The 19480-nt window shown below is 45.1% G+C and overlaps 1 protein-coding gene across 2 annotated transcripts in view; it reads right to left on the bottom strand.

Annotated features, from left to right (window-relative positions):
• LOC125324725 (coiled-coil domain-containing protein 134-like) overlaps window positions 1–19471 on the bottom strand; it is a 49010-nt gene extending 29539 nt beyond the window's left edge. For both annotated transcript variants that reach the window (XM_048300976.1, XM_048300977.1), the window contains exons 1-16: window positions 19346–19471; window positions 18968–19091; window positions 16547–16597; window positions 14617–14690; window positions 13729–13834; window positions 12981–13184; window positions 11651–11781; window positions 11031–11145; window positions 10112–10228; window positions 9497–9596; window positions 6873–7007; window positions 6215–6329; window positions 4542–4660; window positions 3343–3484; window positions 1821–1932; window positions 1106–1166 (exon numbers count right to left, since the gene is read on the bottom strand). In XM_048300976.1, the coding sequence (XP_048156933.1) occupies window positions 1106–1166; window positions 1821–1932; window positions 3343–3484; window positions 4542–4660; window positions 6215–6329; window positions 6873–7007; window positions 9497–9596; window positions 10112–10228; window positions 11031–11145; window positions 11651–11781; window positions 12981–13184; window positions 13729–13834; window positions 14617–14690; window positions 16547–16597; window positions 18968–19091; window positions 19346–19456 (1817 nt within the window). In that variant the 5' untranslated portion in view covers window positions 19457–19471. The remainder of the gene's footprint in view (window positions 1–1105; window positions 1167–1820; window positions 1933–3342; window positions 3485–4541; window positions 4661–6214; window positions 6330–6872; window positions 7008–9496; window positions 9597–10111; window positions 10229–11030; window positions 11146–11650; window positions 11782–12980; window positions 13185–13728; window positions 13835–14616; window positions 14691–16546; window positions 16598–18967; window positions 19092–19345) is intronic.
• Between the last annotated feature and the right edge of the window lie 9 nt (window positions 19472–19480).

Genomic DNA, 19480 nt, shown 5'->3' with positions numbered 1-19480 from the left:
GACTCTAGGAGCCAACCTAGGCTTCCAGGAAAATGATGAGTTCCCAATGGACTGTCAGCTCACGGACTGGCGGGGGTGTGCAGTGACAACAGTGAACATGTTCATACCCTGGGCCAATGTGAATACAGTGGGGTACTCTCACAATCATCACACCTTGTCTACACAGGGAATCTTATAAGGACAGGACCCCTAACACTGCAGAGAATGGGAGGTGTTTAAGGGTAGCTCACAATACATGATTCCACTGGCAAACAACACTTAGATTTTTTAGCAATTACATTTCCAAGGATGAACACTGAAGAATGCCAAAATATTAACTAAAAGGGTGAGAACAGCTCTGTTTCCAGGTATTTCTCTCTTTCCAACCATTTCCTTGCAGAACAGGACATAACCAGACATCTGTAACTCACCATCCTTAGCACAGCACACTGCTCTATTCAGAGGCCTAGATCACTGCCACCACACACCATTTACAGGCACAAATGCCCTCACTCTAAGTTCCACAGTAGTAAACTAGACTAGGAGTGCTGTGTGTTTTGTTTACTTTTTTAATCAGATACAGTCACAGGAAGGAGGAGGTAAAAGATCACTGCAGACCAACAGAGAGTCTCCCCAGACACTCCTCAACCTAGAAATCATCGCCTCTACTACAGGAGATGCTTTGCAATGCCTGCTACTGAAGTCATCCTCCTCCCTCCCATTTCTAATACATTACCATACCATGAGGAACAACAGCAATGGTAGTATGTATGCCTAGGAAGCCAGAGCTCAGATGGAACTGATGCTACTGGTACTTCTCTTCGAAACACCCGCTGATCTGACTACTCCAAAGTCAGGCTGCTTTATCTCTATCTGTGCAACTCACGACAGAGCACAGAATTCTCACAATGCTGTGTAAATCCATCCGCCCCCTACCCAACTGCTTCTCCCTTCTCCTACATCCAGCTCTTCCATTGTCAGTAACCATTTACATTTTTCAGTAAGACACAACCATTCTTGAGTCTTTCAGCCTCTCGTCTTGCCTAATCAGGTGTATTAGATAAGGCATGATCTACTTTCCCATCTGGAAATTTTTGACTCACTTACAGTGCACACATCACAATACCTCTGTACAGAGCAAAATCTGGCCTTCAGCTCCAGTGTCAGTCGGATGAAGGATGAGGATGCTAGACAGAAAGCAAGACAGAAATGTCAAAGGAGCAAAGAACATATATGATAAGAAAAAGAGTAGGCAGGTCCCATAACCACCCCCGCACATCTCCATACAAGCCTGGTGAAGAGGGCAGGCCATCTCAGTAAGAATACAAATATTAGGCTGTCTCTCAGAAAGCAAACTACTCCAAGTCTGGGTTGGAGGGGAGTATCCGAGATTCATTTGTTTTATCAGGAGGAGACGTGAAGATTTGCCAGTTTCACATGTTTAGAAGAGAGGAATTGTCTGTATCACCTCTCTGATGTGTGAAGAATAAGGCATACACAAACTAAACAGGATTTCTACATAGTAAAATCCCACCAACAATTCCAGCATAATCCCTGTCTACAGGAACAGCCAATTCAATTCTGAATTATTCCAGAGGGAAGGATAAAGCTGACACAACAGTCTTATCCAAAATAAAACCTGTCCCATCATCATTGCTAGACCAAATAACTTTTCTATCCTGCTGAACATGACTATGCACTCTATTCTTACTCATATAAACACGTAATAGAATCCTCCACATAAAGTCTCAATGTTAGGCTCATTGCCTCCATAATATGCAGTAGCAGCAAGTTCCATCAGTTAAGAGCACAGAGAACGTGATCCCACAATACCCTCCTACCCAGCTTCTTGGAGAACTTAGTCCGCATGTTTGGCACCACTGTAAAGAGGGTATTGAGTGTTGAGATGAAAACCTCTGTCACTGACAGGCTGACAGCCCTTTGCAGATAGCTCTGTGGAAAGATGAATGGATCAGGTGCATTAGATGCAATAAACACTGAAGGCAGCAGCCTTCTTCCAGCCTCCTGCCTGCCCAGAAAGTCAGGTTTCTAAATCCATACAGATGGAGTAGCAGTTCTTTTACCAAAATGCCTGGCAGCAGAGCAGGCTCACAGAGCTCTTTGAATGCAACTAACACTCCCCCCGCCAGTGTTATGAGCTGTGCTGGTAACTCTGCAAGGTATCGCACCAGACAAGAAACTTCCTCTGCATTCCAGCAGGCAACCAGTTAGGCCTTAATGCACAGTGACTGACATTATTGCCCACGTTGCCCTGGAAGTTACTGCTCTTGCAGGTCAGATGGCTAATTGTCCTATACAACATAGGACATATGTTTAAGTGCAGCTGACTTCAGCAACACCTAACACCTGTGCTTCAGCATTTCACCGCGCAGTGGGCAAACACAGGCATTTGAGCTCTCTACAGAATCCAGCCCTGAACTGTTTAGAATAGAATGATTCAACTACTCTTGTTGAAGGTCACTAGACAATTTTCTCACAGTCCATTAATTTTTACCCAAGTTCAATGAGCAAGAAACAGCACACTGACTCCAGCTTTACCAAACTGGACATGCAGTGCACCCTCCTGTCAGGGAGGAGAACAGCAGTGCCACTGCAGCTGCCTGCCAAGAGATTGGTTAAGAAAACATCAACAAAAACATCTCCAAGCTCCTAACAACTGCAAGAATCCATACACCTGTACCTGTCAAAAAGCACAAACAAACTTTACTAAACATTAGAAACCACAACCAAAGTCCCGTTGTTTTGACAATTCTGCTTGAAGTGTGTTGGGGCAGGCCTGTATGGAGCACTAAAGCACTCATGACTCTCCACAGCTACTTTTTAAATCATGTCACTGGCCTTACTGAGGCACAATGCTTAATACTGCCCTTGCTGTGCAGACTGGGCAGCCACATCAGTACCTTCTGGGAAGAAGCATAAAAAGGAAATTGCAGGTGCAAAATATGGCTGCTCTCTGGGACGCAGGCAAGTTTTGAAAAACTGGCAGAAGGGGAAACAACAGTTCAGGCACTCTTCATTTTCTGCAACATCAAGAGCTGCCATGCATCACACTACACATCTACCTACACATGGTAGGTAGGCTCTGGGATTGCACAGTCTGAAGAAAGACACTGATATCTATGTGGAAGCTTTACAGATTTCTGCACCCTCTGAGACCAACTACCTGTTGCATGAACTACACAATTCCACATGTGGCTGTGGGAAAGTGACAAATGCCACAGCTGTTCTCGGTTTACTCAATGTGCCCTCTTCCCTAAAAAACATTTGTGCAACCCACTCCTGGTGCTTGAAAGGACCTTTCCAGGTACCCAAGGAACAGACCAAGTTCAAAAGAAATCCTACCATGACCATGGGGATGCAGAGACTGTCACAAATCCTCAACAGGAACTCAGAGAAGTTGCTTAGTGTGTCTTTGCTCTCAGAGTTGGGGGCAGTGAAAGCGTTCTCCTGGGCCATGAAGTCACCCTGGAATTCCACTGCTAACCTACAAACACACAGTGGATAACAGAGGAAAGAGGAAACATCCTCACTCTGTAAAGGAAGCCAGGAGATACTACGTTTTAATCACAATTTTCACCATAAAGGACCCACAAACACTAGATGGCTTGGAAACAGAGGAATCTGGCAACCACACTCAGTTACCTCTTGAGTGAAGCTATTAAAAGTCATCAAGGTTGCACAACAGTACACGTTGGGAAAGGAAGACTTAGTTTCTGTGAAGAAAGTATCTGCTGTTGGAAGCTCTGGTGTGGCAAGACTGGTTTTCAGCCATACCAGAGTGCCTGATGCACAATACAGCAAACCTTGTGAAAAACAACCAAGGGACCATTTAGCTGATATAAAATCCATGACAGAAGCCGAGTGCCCTCTAACACCACCCCAAAACTTTGGGTCAGACTCTGGAAAGGCATGTCTGTTTCTGACTGAATTATCTCAGCCAAGCCAAGTGATGCAAGGCAAAAACTAATTTGGCCAGACCACCCTAACAACTGACCCTGATTCATCCTGATTCATACACAAACTCATCTACCACTGTCTGCTGTGCAGCTAAGGGTGCCAAATAGCTCTGATCCAGCAAAAGAGGTAAAGTTGGTACCTATAGACCCATTCTCAGTAACAGGTCACAGACACGAGCAAATCCAAGGCCAGCATCTGGAGCAGACACATGTTTGTTAAATGGTTAATCCCCTCTGGCAGTGAAACCACATAGCACAGGAATCTGGTTTCACACATACCTTCCAATAGTTCTTACATCATCAGCAGTTTTGGTGAATTTTCAAACAGTCCCTCAGAGCCCAAGACATGAAATAAACTGATAGGTCCCAGGCAAATTTCATGGGAGACACATCCAGGTGTCACAAAATTTTCCCTATTAATACATACCCCTCACTCTGCTGTTTCACTGACAAGTGCTGTGCACTGAACTCACCTGTGATATTTCTGTGGTGGGGCTGGGTGGAGGAACACAGTCACAAGGACAGAAGAACGGACAGACACGGACACACACCACCCATCCACACACCCTCCTGACTTATCCTCACCTGCAAGCATTTCTGAAACTTTCCAGGGTATTGAGCAAGAACTGACCCTGTCTCTGAGGAACTCTACCGAGATTTCTGTTTGCCGGGTGACTCTGAGACACTGAGAATAGGAGATCGCCCTGTTTAAGGAGAGAAGTCTTTAAAATCTTATGTTCACTTTCAGAAAAAAATAGCTTTCTCCTCCAACACCAGCAGCAGGAGGAACAACAGATTTCACTTCACTCACTTCTTTCACACAATCATTTTTTTACTACTGTGCTTTCCCCAGAGAGGGCAGAGTAAAAGAGCTTGTGTGCTCTTCGTAGGGAAGACAGAATTACAGAGCTACTAATTCTGCACTGCCCTGTCTTTACAGTCTGTATTACCATGACTTGATCTAATCTGAGTTTTAAGCATTTCAGCTAATGGAGCTTCAAACCCTTCTGAGAAAACTTTGCATTTTTTAAAATTTTCTTTCTTCCAAATACTCTTCAGACAACACAGAATAGTTCTTCTCCTTGCTTAGCAATGAAATCTTAGAAGTTCTTCTACTTTGGCTCAGAGTTTTAAGCAACTATCTATGTACTAGTTCTTGTTCCCACACAGCATCCCACTGAGTTAAGCCTGAAGCCAACTGAAGCGTCAGAGTTAATCATTTGCCTAAACTGGGAACAACTTGGAACTCAAAATCTGCCTTTAAGCCTTAACCTGTTGTGGTGGTCTTCTCCATAATACCAGAGGAGGGCACATCTACATACTGGTGCCTGGCAGTTCACAACTCCTTCCCCATTTCATGCTGAGATACCTTGGCAGAGGTATAACCATTTCCCCTTTTCTCCCTTTAAACACAGCCTGGATATCCTCGCTATCTGTCTAATTTCCTTCCTGTGAAGCTCCTAATTCTGAAAAGGACACCTCGCTCTGTGTGTGTGCAAACAGACTGGCCAACACCTGCCTACGGACAGAAAGCACTTCTGCCTTCTTCAGACAGAGAAGGCCAATAGCTGGTACCACTGAACTTGGGTCTAAAGACAGTTCATCAAGAATTTGGAGTTCTGCTACTCCTTTGAGCATTGAGGTGTTCTTTTCACTACAGGCATGCGATCTAAACCTACATGGCTCTAAGCCTACAGCAAGAAGGCTCAGCCCTTGTCTTTTCACTAGCCATCTGTACCTGGGGCTCTTCTCAGAAGTGCAGAGGTCCTGACAGCACATCACACTAACTATGGATTCCAGGAACAGGAAAGGATTTATAGGTCAAATAGTGGCTAACAACTCCCTTGCTGAGGGATCACAGTCCATATACGATGACACTCTTGATCTGAGTGCAGAACAAGAAATGTTCATTGCTGAAAAAATAGATTGACCAATGCAACCTACAAGGTGGGGGCCTGACAAAGGGGAAGTTCAAACTATTTTGGAGTACTGGAAACATAAAGAGAGCAGCATGCTCAAGTGGTGCCCCACAAAACTTCGTTGATTTAGAAAGATAACATTCACCAGCATCCATCTTCATCTACTTCAAAGTCTGGTACCATTTTGAGGCAAGAAGATCAAAAGAAATAGCAGAGAACTAAATAGCCATGGGGGATGTAAGTAAGGGATGGAACATATATAAAACATCCACATAGTGTCCTAGGAAGATCATCCCCGTCCTGCTTGGTCCTACCAACAAGCAACAACTTTTGACTTACTGCAGGCCTCTTACTACTCTGTGGTGGGGAAAGGTCAGCACATCGCTTCAGCACTGCCTCCAGAAGCTTCTGCAGCTCTTCATATGGGACTGGAGGGGAGCTCAGATGGTCCTTCCTTAACAAGTGAAGAGAGAGACAAGATGCACATCCCTGCTGGGGACATTCCACTAGGAAGGCAACACCATCAGAAGTAACTGCTCTTCTGATGGAAATATGCCATTGCCACTTCTCTCCAGCAGAGCATAGTAAGGTCAAAATATCTGAATAGTGCTTTCACCCACACATGAGCCCAAACACACCCTCAGTGCTCTGTCTGCTCCCACTACAGTCAGGATGCATATGACTGTCCAGAGTCTTATGCTTATTACTCTTATCAATCTGGATGGGGCACAGAGTGACAAAGCCATAGCAGGTGCCGTACAAGCCTGCCTGGAACACTAGGTCCTTGCTGCAATGACTTGCTGCCTGCCACAGCTTCATTGCTCTGGCAGCTTTCCTGAGGTGGGTGGGAAGCTGGCTCTGCTGTACCCACGCCTGCCTCAGCCACAAGTCCCACTGCAGAGCACGTTCACCCACACAGCCACAGGGGAACTGCAAAGCCCAAGATGGTATCAACAGATCTATCTGAAGAAAAGCCTGCAAATACATTCCTGCCTACCTCAGGAAAGCTGCCACAGCTTTCACAGCCTCCACCACCACCTCCAGCACCGGGCAGTTCACTGTCTCCATCAAAACATCAATGGCTTCTATACATACACCTCGGTTTGTGAATAATTTGATTTCCACTGGTTGCCTGCAAAGAGACGACAAAGTAAGCAAGGAGAATGTTGTCAGAGTTAGGTAACTGTAGTGCCTTCCGTCATTTCAGCAAATGGACAGATGAGCCATGCAATTGCAGCCATATTTTTCAGTACTGAGAGCCAGCTGCTCACGAGGAGGTACTCTCAGACTTGAGCAGGTAGAGGGTTTGCTACAAAGAGGGAACTTCAGCCAGTCTGAAGCACTACCATGATAAAACACCCACAGCCTGGGTAACTGTGTGACTACTCCAGTGAACACTGACATGAAAAGCACAAGAAAAGAAGCTTTGCAAAATACAGTGATCTCTGTGCCTAGGACTTTATGTTCAGGCCATCTGCTCTGGTATTTGTGAATTCATCAAGCAACTTATATATTTAAGTGTACAAGCAAACATCACCATCCTAGAATACAAATAATGACATGAGAATAGCTTCTCTCACAGTCCTATGGCACTTCTAATGCCAGATGATGCCAGGACAGGAACCTTCACAAACTTGAAAAGTAATCAGGAAAATAAACACAATCCAACTGTTTTGACAATCCTTCTCGACAGTGAGCATTTTGATCATCTGTGGCCCAACACCTTTGAGCATTCAGCATGAGAGCATGGAGGGATGACAGGCCATTAATTCCATTATTGGACAAAGCTGTGTAAATGGCTCATTTGGCTCCGGGCAAGTCAGGTACAGTTGGGAGGGCAAACGGAAGACAGGCGGCTACATGCAGACAAGAGGCACTAACAGCCTGCCAGAGGGTCTCTCCAAAGTAAAGCAAGAAAAGCAGCACAGCATGACAGGAGCCAGATTTGGGAGCCAAAAGTATTCCCTGTTATTCAATTTTCACAGTCATGCCTGACTAAAGCAAGCCAGAAGCACATGCTTGCATGCACAAATGGGAAAGCAAAGTGAACTTTAGTAGAAATTACACTAGTAGCCCAGTTACATGGCAAAAAGAGAACAGAGGAAGAACCACTCTTTTTAGTCACTCAGTGGGATGGAACCCTGCTTCGCAGCCACCTCACATTCTGCTGTGAGAAAAAGCTGTGAGGTGGGCATGGCAAGGAAAAGGACTTGTGGAACTCAGGCATCAGGAGCCAAGCCACAAGTGATGCACTGAACTTCCAAGTTGTTTCTACTTACACTAGGTAATTCTATTAATCCTCTGTATTTCCTTTCTTTAATCACTGACCTTCTGAAGTAAAACACATCAGGAAGAAAAAAGTCTTCACTGACTCATGCAGGGAGGAAGGGATGGAGGAGTATTGCTGACTCATTCACGATGCACAAACCCACTTTCAGTATGGTGCACTGTGATGTCTTCAGGGCCTGGGGGGAAAGCGTGAAGGGCAGCACTCTTGCAGCTTCCTGCAACCTGTCATCTTTGGGCCCCAACCTGCGCCTGCCACTTTGATTATGCTGGGAGGGACAAGGGTCACTCCAGGGAGAGCTACCCAACATTCCTGACATACTGCCAAGGGGAGCAGTATGTCCTGCATGGACCTCACCAGAATGTGTGGCTCACTTACAAAGAGAATCCAGCTGCAAGCTAAAACCAAGAGGAGAGGTTCCAGCACGAGATCCCTTTCCCCACTATGAGAGAATAAAACATGATTTCTAAGGCAAAGCTCAGAGAAACAGAATGGGTGTGTGAGAAAATGAGAGTAACTGCACAGAGTGTTCTCTTTGTTTTACAAGCATAAATGCTGTAATTAGTGTTTCCCACATCCTGGTTTCTCTTTTTGACAGATCCCACACTGGCATCACCACACTGTTCTAGCACTGTTGTTTTTTCTCCTCCTTTTTACCCTGACACTTGCTACAAAATTGACTATGACATTTCCAAAATTCTGCTCAAGGGCTCTCTCGGGGGATCTAAGTGGCAAAAACAAGACTCTGTCACTAGCATGACAGGATAGGAACAAGATCATAGAGGCAAGAACAGGAAGCACAGAAGAAAAACAAGCCAGTGTATATTATTTCTTAGCAGAAAACAAGAGGAAAAAAGTGACAGAAGACATTAATATTTCAGCCTAGAATTTGTTTTTGCAGTTTGAATTTAGCTCAGATGATGACAGAAGACCAGAGGCCATGGAATTTGCATGCTTTGTTTTGTCATAGAGGCACACTTAGCAGGAGCTGGCCTGCTCACATACGCCTGGACCTTCCTGGCCTTCTCTCGTGCTCTGTCTACAGCGGAAAAGAGATTTCACCTCCCAGACTGGCAAGGAAGCAGGAAGAGGAAGATATAGTGGTGGATGCAGGCACAGACAGGACAAGCTGGGAGGTTCAGAAACAACCATCATGCCCTTCTTTGCAAGAATAAAGGAGATGTGATTGTTCAGCACCATCTTTCAAACACAAAAGTTCTAAAGGTGTGTAGGTATCTGGTCTTGGAAGAAAATCTTAAAAAACTAAAGGCCCACAGTCTCCATTTTGGGGTACCAAACTCTGCCTGTGCAAGCCTGACAGGATACTCCCTTACCGTTTCAGTATTTCAGTGAAGAGCAGGAGCCCTTGTTTGTGCAACTCCACATTGTTCAGCAGCAGGACACCTTGGAGACTTCTCACCAGAGATTCAATGCCTGTACATGTTCAAGAGAAGTCACAGAGACACTTTTAACATTCCAGATTCCCGGAGGGAAGCAAAATTAATTAAAAAAAAATAAAAAGATTTGAACAATTATTCTTCTGAGCCACTGACAGAAACAACTGTCCGAAACTGTTGAGTGTTCACTCAGTGCCCTGATAATTTGCCTCAACCTCCACTGCTGGAGATAGGTCCCAAAGAACAGAAGGAATTTAACCATTCTTTCTAAATCTACTCTTGGCATGTCCGCAGAAATACTTAATAGTAACTCAGGGAGTGTCAGTCATGATACCTGGTTATTATAATGAATTAATGCTCATCAGAAACTCATTAGGACAACGACAGTGTAAATTCAAGCTACGCTGGACATCACAAACATGTCTGATAGGTACTCATTTTCAATCCTTTATCCATCCTGACTGGAAATTGTGATTGTGTGTAAAGCGCTGGAATTCAGCTAGAGGCACAAGTATTACTGCAGTCACTCTGTCAGAAAGGTTGATGACTCACCATAGACGGTGTGACACTTGGAGAAGAAAAGGTGCTCTTCAGTCAGGAGGAGCAGGCAGCAGTACACTGACCAGATGAGGATTTCACTTTTACACAAGAGACACTCAAAGAGGAACTCTGCAAACACACACACACACAAATAAGGTCACCTTGGTAAGAGCCAGGCTGCTCACAGCATGGCACAGCTGCTCCTAGAACAGAGCAGAGGAAGGAGGAGGAAATGAAGAAGCATAGCAACAGCCACAGAGAGAATGGCTGTACTACGAAATGGCAGGAATGGAGAATGTAGTAGATGCTCAGGGGTATGCTAGTCTTCAAAATAAGGTGACTGGAGAGCATAGACCCATGGGCAGGCATCTTCCCAGTACAAACTCAGTAGGAAGGAGCTGAATTGTGCGTCTAGCCTTTGGCACAAATGAAAAGCCACAAAGCAAGCTTTACCACAGATGCAGTGACCTTTTTTTCCTCATGACTTTTACATCTCCCAAAGAATTTGTATAATGAAAGTATTTCTGTCTTTTGAGATTACAGAGGAATAATAAACCATCTCTCATAGCTGCATTCTAAAGCTAAATCCTGAACCAAAATCTCAGCAAATTTACAATATTTAGTGGAATGAGATGGAACCCCAGTTTGCTTAGACTTGTATCTAAGGTCCTGCAAGAAGGACCTTGACCACAAAGACTTAGCCAAATTCTCTTTGTGGAAACTCCATTCTGCTTGGTGACAGCTGCTTCTAAACTTTCAGTTGAAAACATACTCTCCCTTTCTACTCCTAAAATCACATGGTATAAAATGGCCACCACACACATTATGCCACCAGTGGATCTCATGGAGCCAGCCTGATTCCTAAACCAAACACCCAGAGGCGGCTTTGATACTGGGGAATGAACAATAAGATGCTACTGCATTTGTTCACCTGGGACATCTGCATGGATAAAAGCAGGAGCATATCTGCTAGGAGAGTGAACCAGTACTGCAGCCATACAGTGAGAACTCGCTGCCTGTAACATCTCATCTCTGGTCAACAAGAGCTGTTGGGAAACAAAAGTCAAAAGGAGAAAGGAAGTCAGCTATGCAGCTATGAGTCGGAAACAGTTTGTTCTACTTTTTAAAATTTAAAACACAAATTAAGATCTCTCTTTTGGCATGTATTTCACAGATTAAACTTGCTAAGGTAAGATAAAACACTGAACCAAGGACACTCAAAAGAGCACATGAGAACCACAACAGAGTAGATCATGAGTAATAGTTCCACCCCCATGCTTCGTCATGCTGGTGCTGCATGTTCTGTATCAGACCTCAAGTGTGAGTGAGTAAAATCAGCTGAGGCCAGGAGTAAGATTTTCCCCATTCCAGGATGCAGGAATGATCAAGGGGATCAATAGAGGTATCACCATTTCTCACTGCAGCCTCTATTGCTGGTCTTGGCAACAGAACACTCTGCTTTTTTTATATACAGTGCCTCAGATAAAGATTCATTACACATCAGCAAATTATTTATGTGTACCGACAATTCACTACTACTTCAGCAATCACCTTTTTGAGAACAAGTGGCAGTGGATTTTCCCCTTCTAAAAAGTTAGGGATCTCAGTCTCCTCCTCTGTCTTTGAATTATTCATAAGAATAGATACAAAATGGTCAGATTTCAGCAGCTCCTTCAGCAAACCTGCAAAAGTGGGCGCAAGAATGAGCACCATACTGAGCACAGTGAGGATTATATTAACACACGAGTATTTACAGACGAAGACTTGTCGCCAACTTCCTCCCCTCTCCTGGAGGTCCTCCCCTCCAGATCAGGAAACAACTTCTCACTGTGTCCCCAGATACTGCCATGACCCCCACGTATTGCAACCCTGTGCTGCTGATGCTTTTTGCTGGTCTGATCTGCTCTCTGTTCCTTCTCAGAGTCACGTATGTACATGGGTGCATCTCAGGAGCCCTCTACTTGCATTATCTTCTGTTAGTAACCACATCTTAAACTGTTTCTTGGGAGAGCTCTTGACCTGCATTCTTCTCCAGGCAGTCCGTGACCCAAACGACAAGACATTTTCCCTGGAACACTTCGTAGAGAGCAGGCATTTATCTTCCCCTTCTATTTTCACAGACTCTTAAAGAAACGGCTGTCTTCAGCTAAAGGATACCCACATGCCAAAAAAACTCCCTCAGTATAACAGTATAGATCACTGCTCCAGGTATTGATGAATATCATCAGTACACATCAGTACAGATTCACACAGGGGTATGGTCTGAGCTACAGAATTCTACTGTCAAAGGAATCATAATCCACTTCTAGCAGCTGAGTAGATGAGCAGAGGAGCAATCCAGTTCTTGCCTGCCTCCTACTAGAAAAATTAATTCCCTGGATGGTTTACAAACAAGTGATATCAGAAAGGCTGAAATTGTGCTCCCCAGCAACAGCTGAAACATGCAGTTGGAAGCATAACTGCAAGAAAGTGCCACTTCCACATTAGCTCTATAATCTAATTAACATGATGCCCCACATCTGAAGACCGTATCTCTTAGAGTCCATCCCACTGCTCTACAAAACCCACCTGCCCATGCACAGTATTTGCATTCAGACACTTTGAGGGATGATCAGGCCATAGCACAAGCTCTGAAGAGATTGAAGGTTTGTCAGTGCTGGGCAAATACAAGGCATGAGGGAACACAGGGGCCTGGGGGTACTCAGCAGCAGGTCTGGACTACTTAATTGCTGTGGAGTAACAGAAAGGATTGATGGCTTTGGACAAGAAGCATAAAGATCCTCTATGGAACGACCTACATTAGAGCATCTAAACCAGCCAAGGATTTCTTCCTCATTCTGAGCCTACCCTTGCACCTTGCATTCTGTCAGCAATGCCTTACCCAAACAATTAACCTGCAGCTCCTTTGTCTGCGCACACCCCAGGGTATTCAAGAAGACACCACACAGCCTTTCTTCAAAGTGTCCTGAGAGCCGTTCTGTGCCAACAGGAGAGGAGTACAGCTTGCCATACAAGTAGCAGACAGCAGCCTTTATAGCCTCATTTGGGTACATCAAGCCCGTCAGCAGATGATCCACCAAATTATCTAGTACAAGGAACAGGAACAACAAACATTCACTGACACTTTAAAAGCACCAACCTCTTTCCCTTGAAAACTTGCAAAAGCCCACTGGACAGACTGGTGTATGCAGGTCAATGAATGCCACAATCAGGTGATGTGCTCAGCACCATCTGTCCCTCTGAGCAGAGGTACAGCAATAAACAGCTAGCGGAGCTCACTGTTCACCGTATGAAGATCCATCATCCCAGCTCCCTCCACAAACAGTTCAGCTTGCTCACCAGACCCCCAAGCACCAGATCAAGGAAAAAAAACCTAAAGGTATGTTGCCTGTGAGGCAGACCCACAACCCCAGTTCACAGAGGCTGCTTTTTCCTGGCTAAAAGCATGATAACAAGACTGCTATGAAGGTTCTGACCTGGATCCCAGGAGGCTTGAATGCCGCTCTGACTCCTGGACAGGCTTCTTGTGTGACCTTCACGAATTCGTCTGGGGGACAGGGGAGTGCACGCATGCGTGTGTGTTAGGGCTGTGAATACCACCCTTCAGTGGGACACGACATATTACTCACTGTGCTTTACCACCAGGATCTCAGCAAAGCCTGGGATGGCATCTGCCAGCTTGCCCAAGAGAGCAAATGTGGGCAGGCTGCTTCTCATGGTAGCTGCTTTGCACAGCTGTAGAGGAGACAGAGAAGGAAAATGTTTCACTGGTGAGGACACAGTCCAAAGGCAGAAATACACCCAAACCACCAAGTTCTCAGTGATGCATAATTTTCCAGAACAGGATCTTTTCCAAATATCTGTCCTTTTCATCACTTAGGATAAACCACAAGGAAACCCCAAATATCACACCAAGTCTCAAAAATGTCTTTAAATTAATTCAAGGAACTGCTTGCTTGTTGTTCCTTTTCCTCTTTTTCCCCTCCACCTCTTACATGAACACATGAACCAGATTAATTGCTCACCATTTTTGCTACTTCCCATTTTTTTGTACTCCATGGGACCATCAGAAACTTAGGAACGAAGAGAATAAGAGCACATGGCACAGGTTGGGAAAGCTCCTTATATAACTGAACCAGTAAAGTAGGAAAAAGCAGTATCTGAGAAAACCACCCAGCTTTATAAGAGTATCATGAAGCCATATGGCTGCAAGGCATCATAAGAACAATATAAAAACTCCGTGGTAGGCACTCACACTGCCAACATCACAGCAGGGGAACTTTGCTCTGCAAGGTCAGGTTGGATGGGGCTTTGAGCAACCTGGTCTAGTGGAAGGTGTCTCTGTCCATGCCAGGGGGATTGGAACTAGATGATTTTTAAGGTCCCTTCCAACCCAAACCATTCTATGATTCTGTGATCCCACTGCAGCAGATGCTACATCCCAGACTTGCAGGGCCACTCATTCCTCAATTTCTGAAAGACTGGAAGGAAGGGGAAAAGAATTCATCTTCACTGACCTCCTTTTGACTTTCATTCAAAATGCAGCACAAGTACTGCTCTGACTTCAACTCCACAACAAGCCGCACCAGAACTAGGCAGAAGAAACAGGATCAGTAACACACACACAAGAGCACTCACAATCCATCTTCCATGGGGCTTTAGCAGATCAGTGAGCAAAGAGCTCAGAAATGAAATGAGCACAGAGGTGCTGAGAGAGCAGGGTAACAGCAGCATTCCCAGCACTATTTCTTCTGATAGCCCAGCTCAAGCTCTCTGAGGCACCATTCCAGCAGTCCTGCTTCAGCTGCACTACAAACCATGCATGGAAATGAAAAGCAAGCAACAAACTGAGCCTCAGGACAGCAAGTAAACATAAGGAATCAGGAAGGGAAGGGGAAAAAAACCTAACTTAAAAGCATAAAAAATTCTGGTAATTGAATAGACCAGGCTTCCTACTGTATGAAAACTGGCCTTTAAAAACGTATCCTTCCAGAGAAGATATCAAAACTGAAACTGCTGAGGATCCTTAGATTCACACTCAGAGCTCCTCCTTCAGCTGCTACTGTCCCTAAGGTAAGTGAAGTCTATCAGCCATTCTTCCCTGCTGCAGTTATCCCATACACCTTACCAGAAAGCAAGGCCTCAGTCACCAGTGTGGTGCTGTTCACCTCCTCAGCCCCAAGTAAGTGCTGTTATTCTTGGCTCACTGAAATTTTAAGAGCTCTGTCGGCTCTGTACTAATAATAGGAATCAGCAAGATACTACATTTTCCAGGCAGTGGCAACATATCACCTGGGGTTTCTCTAACAAAATCACAAGGCAGATGCCTGATGCTGGCAGGCTGCCTGTGCCTCCACACATATACCAGCAGGGCAGTTGCAGGAAGCAAAGTTCCTCTTCCAGTACTTTTAGAACTGGGCACTTGAATGTTCAGCAGATAAAATTTTGGCAATAGTCCCATTACTGAGACACAACATTTCTACACAGGATTTGGTAAGGCTGTCTTGGATGTAGCTTGCTGTCATGGCATGACTCATTTGGAAAACCTACACTTTTGATTTGTATCCTAGGAAAGCATTCTAAAAAGAAACACCAGAGACTTCTGGGTTCACCATTTCTTGGTATACCCAAGGCAATACTAGACCTACTTCAGCTACAGATCTATGCATCTCAGCAGAAGCATATCTGAGACAGGCGATTTACAGATGGTTTAATAGCCCTTTCTTGCCCCAAACTCTCAGAACCTTTAAAAATGTTCAATGCTTAGGCAACACTAATTTAAAATTGCTCTGCTAGAGAGCATCCATCTCTCAAGACTGGTAACATGACAGAAAGGCTTCTCCCCTTTTCAACCCCATTTCAAGCAAGTGTCTGAAAACTAAAATCCCTCTGGAAGAAGTTTGTCATAGCTCCTTTTACCTTTCATGGCTGGACATGAAATGCATCATTGCACTGCTAATATCTCCAGACTCAGCAGAGGTGCCCAAGGTTAACTGGACTGCAGAGATTCCTTTGTCAGCCCTGCAGATGTTTCCTTCAGTTTTCAAATGAGGGACTGCTCACAAAGAGGACTCTATAGCCTGTACAGCTAAATCACAAATACCCTCTACTCCTGAGGAAAAAGCAGTAGATCCCATAAATTTCTATTTGCTTTGACAATTCAGTCAGGTCCAACGACGCCAAAGTTGAGGCACTGTTACCCATCTGATACTAAATTCATGATGCACACAGAACCTGTGAGAGAAATGTTAAATATTTAAACGTGCACGCACTCCCCTGACCTCAAATATGGGAGCAGACCACTCATTTTCATTGCATGGATAGAAAATAGATGATCTTCCCCACTGAAGCTGTGTCGAAGCCGAGCATCTCACTATAGATATCAGACAAGACAGACTGTCCCCTTCACAAACTGCCAGTAATTGAGGTGTGGCATTTGTCTCTCACCTTCAACGAATAGGTTCAGGGCACTGCTGTCTTCCACAGAATGCAACATCCCTAAAAGATAAACCACAACAGGTCATGGAACTCATCCCTGCTTCTGATCACCAGTGCTGCAATTCCTTCTTGTTAAAAAGAACTGAAATTCTTTTCAGAACTGTTTTGTTTTCCCCACTACACATGACACCAGCCTGACTTTGTCAGATGAGGGTGGATACTCTCTGAAGTATCGCAAAAGTTGCCTCCATAAGCAGGACACAGGAACATGAGACACTCCGTTCTCTTGCCAATTTTTTATGTGCTTTGCAATTGGAAGTCAGTGGCTCCACCTATGTCAAGGAATATGTAACTGCTGCCACCACCACATCTCACTGTGTGTATCCAGTTATACATCTGAAACAACACCCTGGAATGACAGAAGTCAAAACCCAGCTGTGAGTTTTGTCCTTTGTGTCCTCCATTCTTATCAGTTACTATGAACAGCTTTCTCCCTCCACAGCACTGAAAATCCTGAAACCAAACCGGAACACCAGATTTAAATCGTATGGAAACTATTAAATTGAACCTGAAGGCATCACTTCACAAGTTAATTTTACAGTGAGAGCATAAGATTGTATATATTAAAATAAACCACTGTCTCACTCTACTACACCCCAGCAGACAAGAAACTCTACCTCCCAGCTCCTTCCAACCTATAGCATCAGGCATATGGTTCGGATCCCCACTGTTGCCACACTAAATCACTCGTTTCAATACATCCAGTCAACTACCTCCCCTCTGAAGACTCCACGATGTCTCAGAATTTTGACCAACTAAAGCAATGTTATGACAGGTGAAGAAATTACTTATTTCCTGCCTCATGTGCCCAATCCTTAGTAACTTTAGAAAAGATTTGTATACAGCATTAGTGAACATTGCAGTATCAGCTGCATGAAATTCAGGCTTATCTGAAATTCACCACCTCCTCATACATAACACTCCACACTCCACCTCTCTTAACCCTCTTTCTTCTGGCTGTGCTTATTCCAATATTCTCTTTGCAAAAAACAAATGTATTTTCCTGAATTCACTATTAATACTTCCTCCACAGCACTGCTCAAACTTTTGGGGGGGTCCCTCTAACACTCTTGCACCGAATGATCCTTGGTTCATCTGAGCTCTATCAAAAATGAACATGCCCTTGTTTGTAGCCCCAAGCTTAGACTGGGATTCCAACTGCTCTAGGAGTTACACCAAGTACAGTAAAACCCAAAGCTGTCCTCAAACCACCCAATCACAACGAGAATTCTCTTCTCAGAGAATTATGACAGCAGACAAGAGCATTGAAATGCAAGCACAGCATCCCTGTCTTCTGGGTTACTTTGTGTTAGGGTCATATAATGTAGGGTTGAATTGGCCATAAGCACCACTCCTTCCACTTCTGTGAAGGATTAGGTGTGCGCACAACATTCAAAAATATTTGTGCAATTAGAAGAACTAAACCTGCATAAAGTTCTGTTTCTAACAAAGCTGCTTCCAAAACATGCACAACACAATTTATGGGCAATCAACTGTTTGAACTATTCAGCGTGTCAAGGCAGGGAAAGGGTCTTTTAAGTTACGTTTCCCCAAAGAACAAGAATTATCTCTGATGTGCAAATGAGACTGTGGAATTAAAGGAATCTGGTATATTTGTGCTTTGAGGGCACTCTTATTCCTACCGTCCACCTTTCCCTTCCTGCCTTACTATTCCTTCATTTAGACCATTATTTCTTATCCATCAAGATTTTTAAAGTTTCAAAGACATTTCCCATAGTACTGCAATGCAAAAAGAAATCAGTAAGAGATGTTCAAGATCACAGATACTTACCAGAAAGACACTTTCTGACATGCTGCTGAACACTATTTTGCTATGACACACCAGAAAGCATAAGGTTCTAGCTGTACAGCAACAAATATTTCTACAAATGTAAAGTGATGGTGTGGAAAAACCCCACTATGCAGATTTGTGTTTTGCGCATTCGATATTAAGTCCTGCAACACCTTTTTAGCTCACACTTTGATTTCTGTATGAATCTTCATATAACTCCAGAGGCATGAGACCAGAATGGAGGGCATTCGGAGTTATATGCCAGGCACTTCCTATTCTCCAGAAGGACTTCATGGATACATCAAGACACTTCGGAAAATTGCAAGAGCTTTATGAACATGCCAATCCTGCTCCTTGGGGAATGAGGAAATTAATTAACCTATTCTACATCAGCCACACACAGTTTTCCGCAGGGAGTAATTACACATCTAACAGAACAGTGGAAGTATGGAGATAGGAACCTCAATATTCTTTTGCTCTTTTTTTTTGGCTTCAAATGCGGAGGAGTGTCACATGTATTCAACAAAAGGTAACTGCCTCCTCCCTGCTGCTGCACCAGGCCTCAGCAGAGCTCTTACCAAAGAGAGTTCCTATCAAATGCATGCACACCCTCTCGTCTGGTGCCAGCAGCTGGACGACTGACACCGCCTGCCAGGCCAGGGCATCTTGGAGACGGGACAGGACGTGCTTCTTGCGCACCAGCTACGGATCAAACACAGCAGCCCGTTAGGCCTTGGGCCCGAGCTCCGCGCTGCTCCCACCACCCTGAGGGGAACAGGGCCACCAGGGCCCGGGTGCCGAGGGGACAGGGCTGGCCAAAGGCCACACCGGCCGGGCCCCGGCCCCAAACTGAGCGCAGGAGAGCGGCAGCCCAGCCGGCGGGGCGGGGCCCGCTGGGGGGGTGCTCCGCGGCCCAGCTGCACACGGAAAGGGGCGGCGGGGCAGGCGCTGCCCACCGAGGCGCTGCTGTCGCCCAGGGTCTCCACGGCGCAGGCGAGGCAGAGCGGCGGGCGGAGCGGCAGCGCCCAGCGCAGCCCGTGACCGCCGCACGGCCCCGCCGCCGCCATCGGCCGCTGCCCGGGCTGTCGTGC

The sequence above is a fragment of the Corvus hawaiiensis genome, chromosome 4 (genome assembly GCF_020740725.1).
Source record: "Corvus hawaiiensis isolate bCorHaw1 chromosome 4, bCorHaw1.pri.cur, whole genome shotgun sequence".
In the NCBI taxonomy this organism is placed as follows: domain Eukaryota; kingdom Metazoa; phylum Chordata; class Aves; order Passeriformes; family Corvidae; genus Corvus; species Corvus hawaiiensis.
The sequence above is the reverse complement of the archived record's forward strand: the minus strand, read 5'-3'. Positions and strand labels throughout refer to the sequence as shown.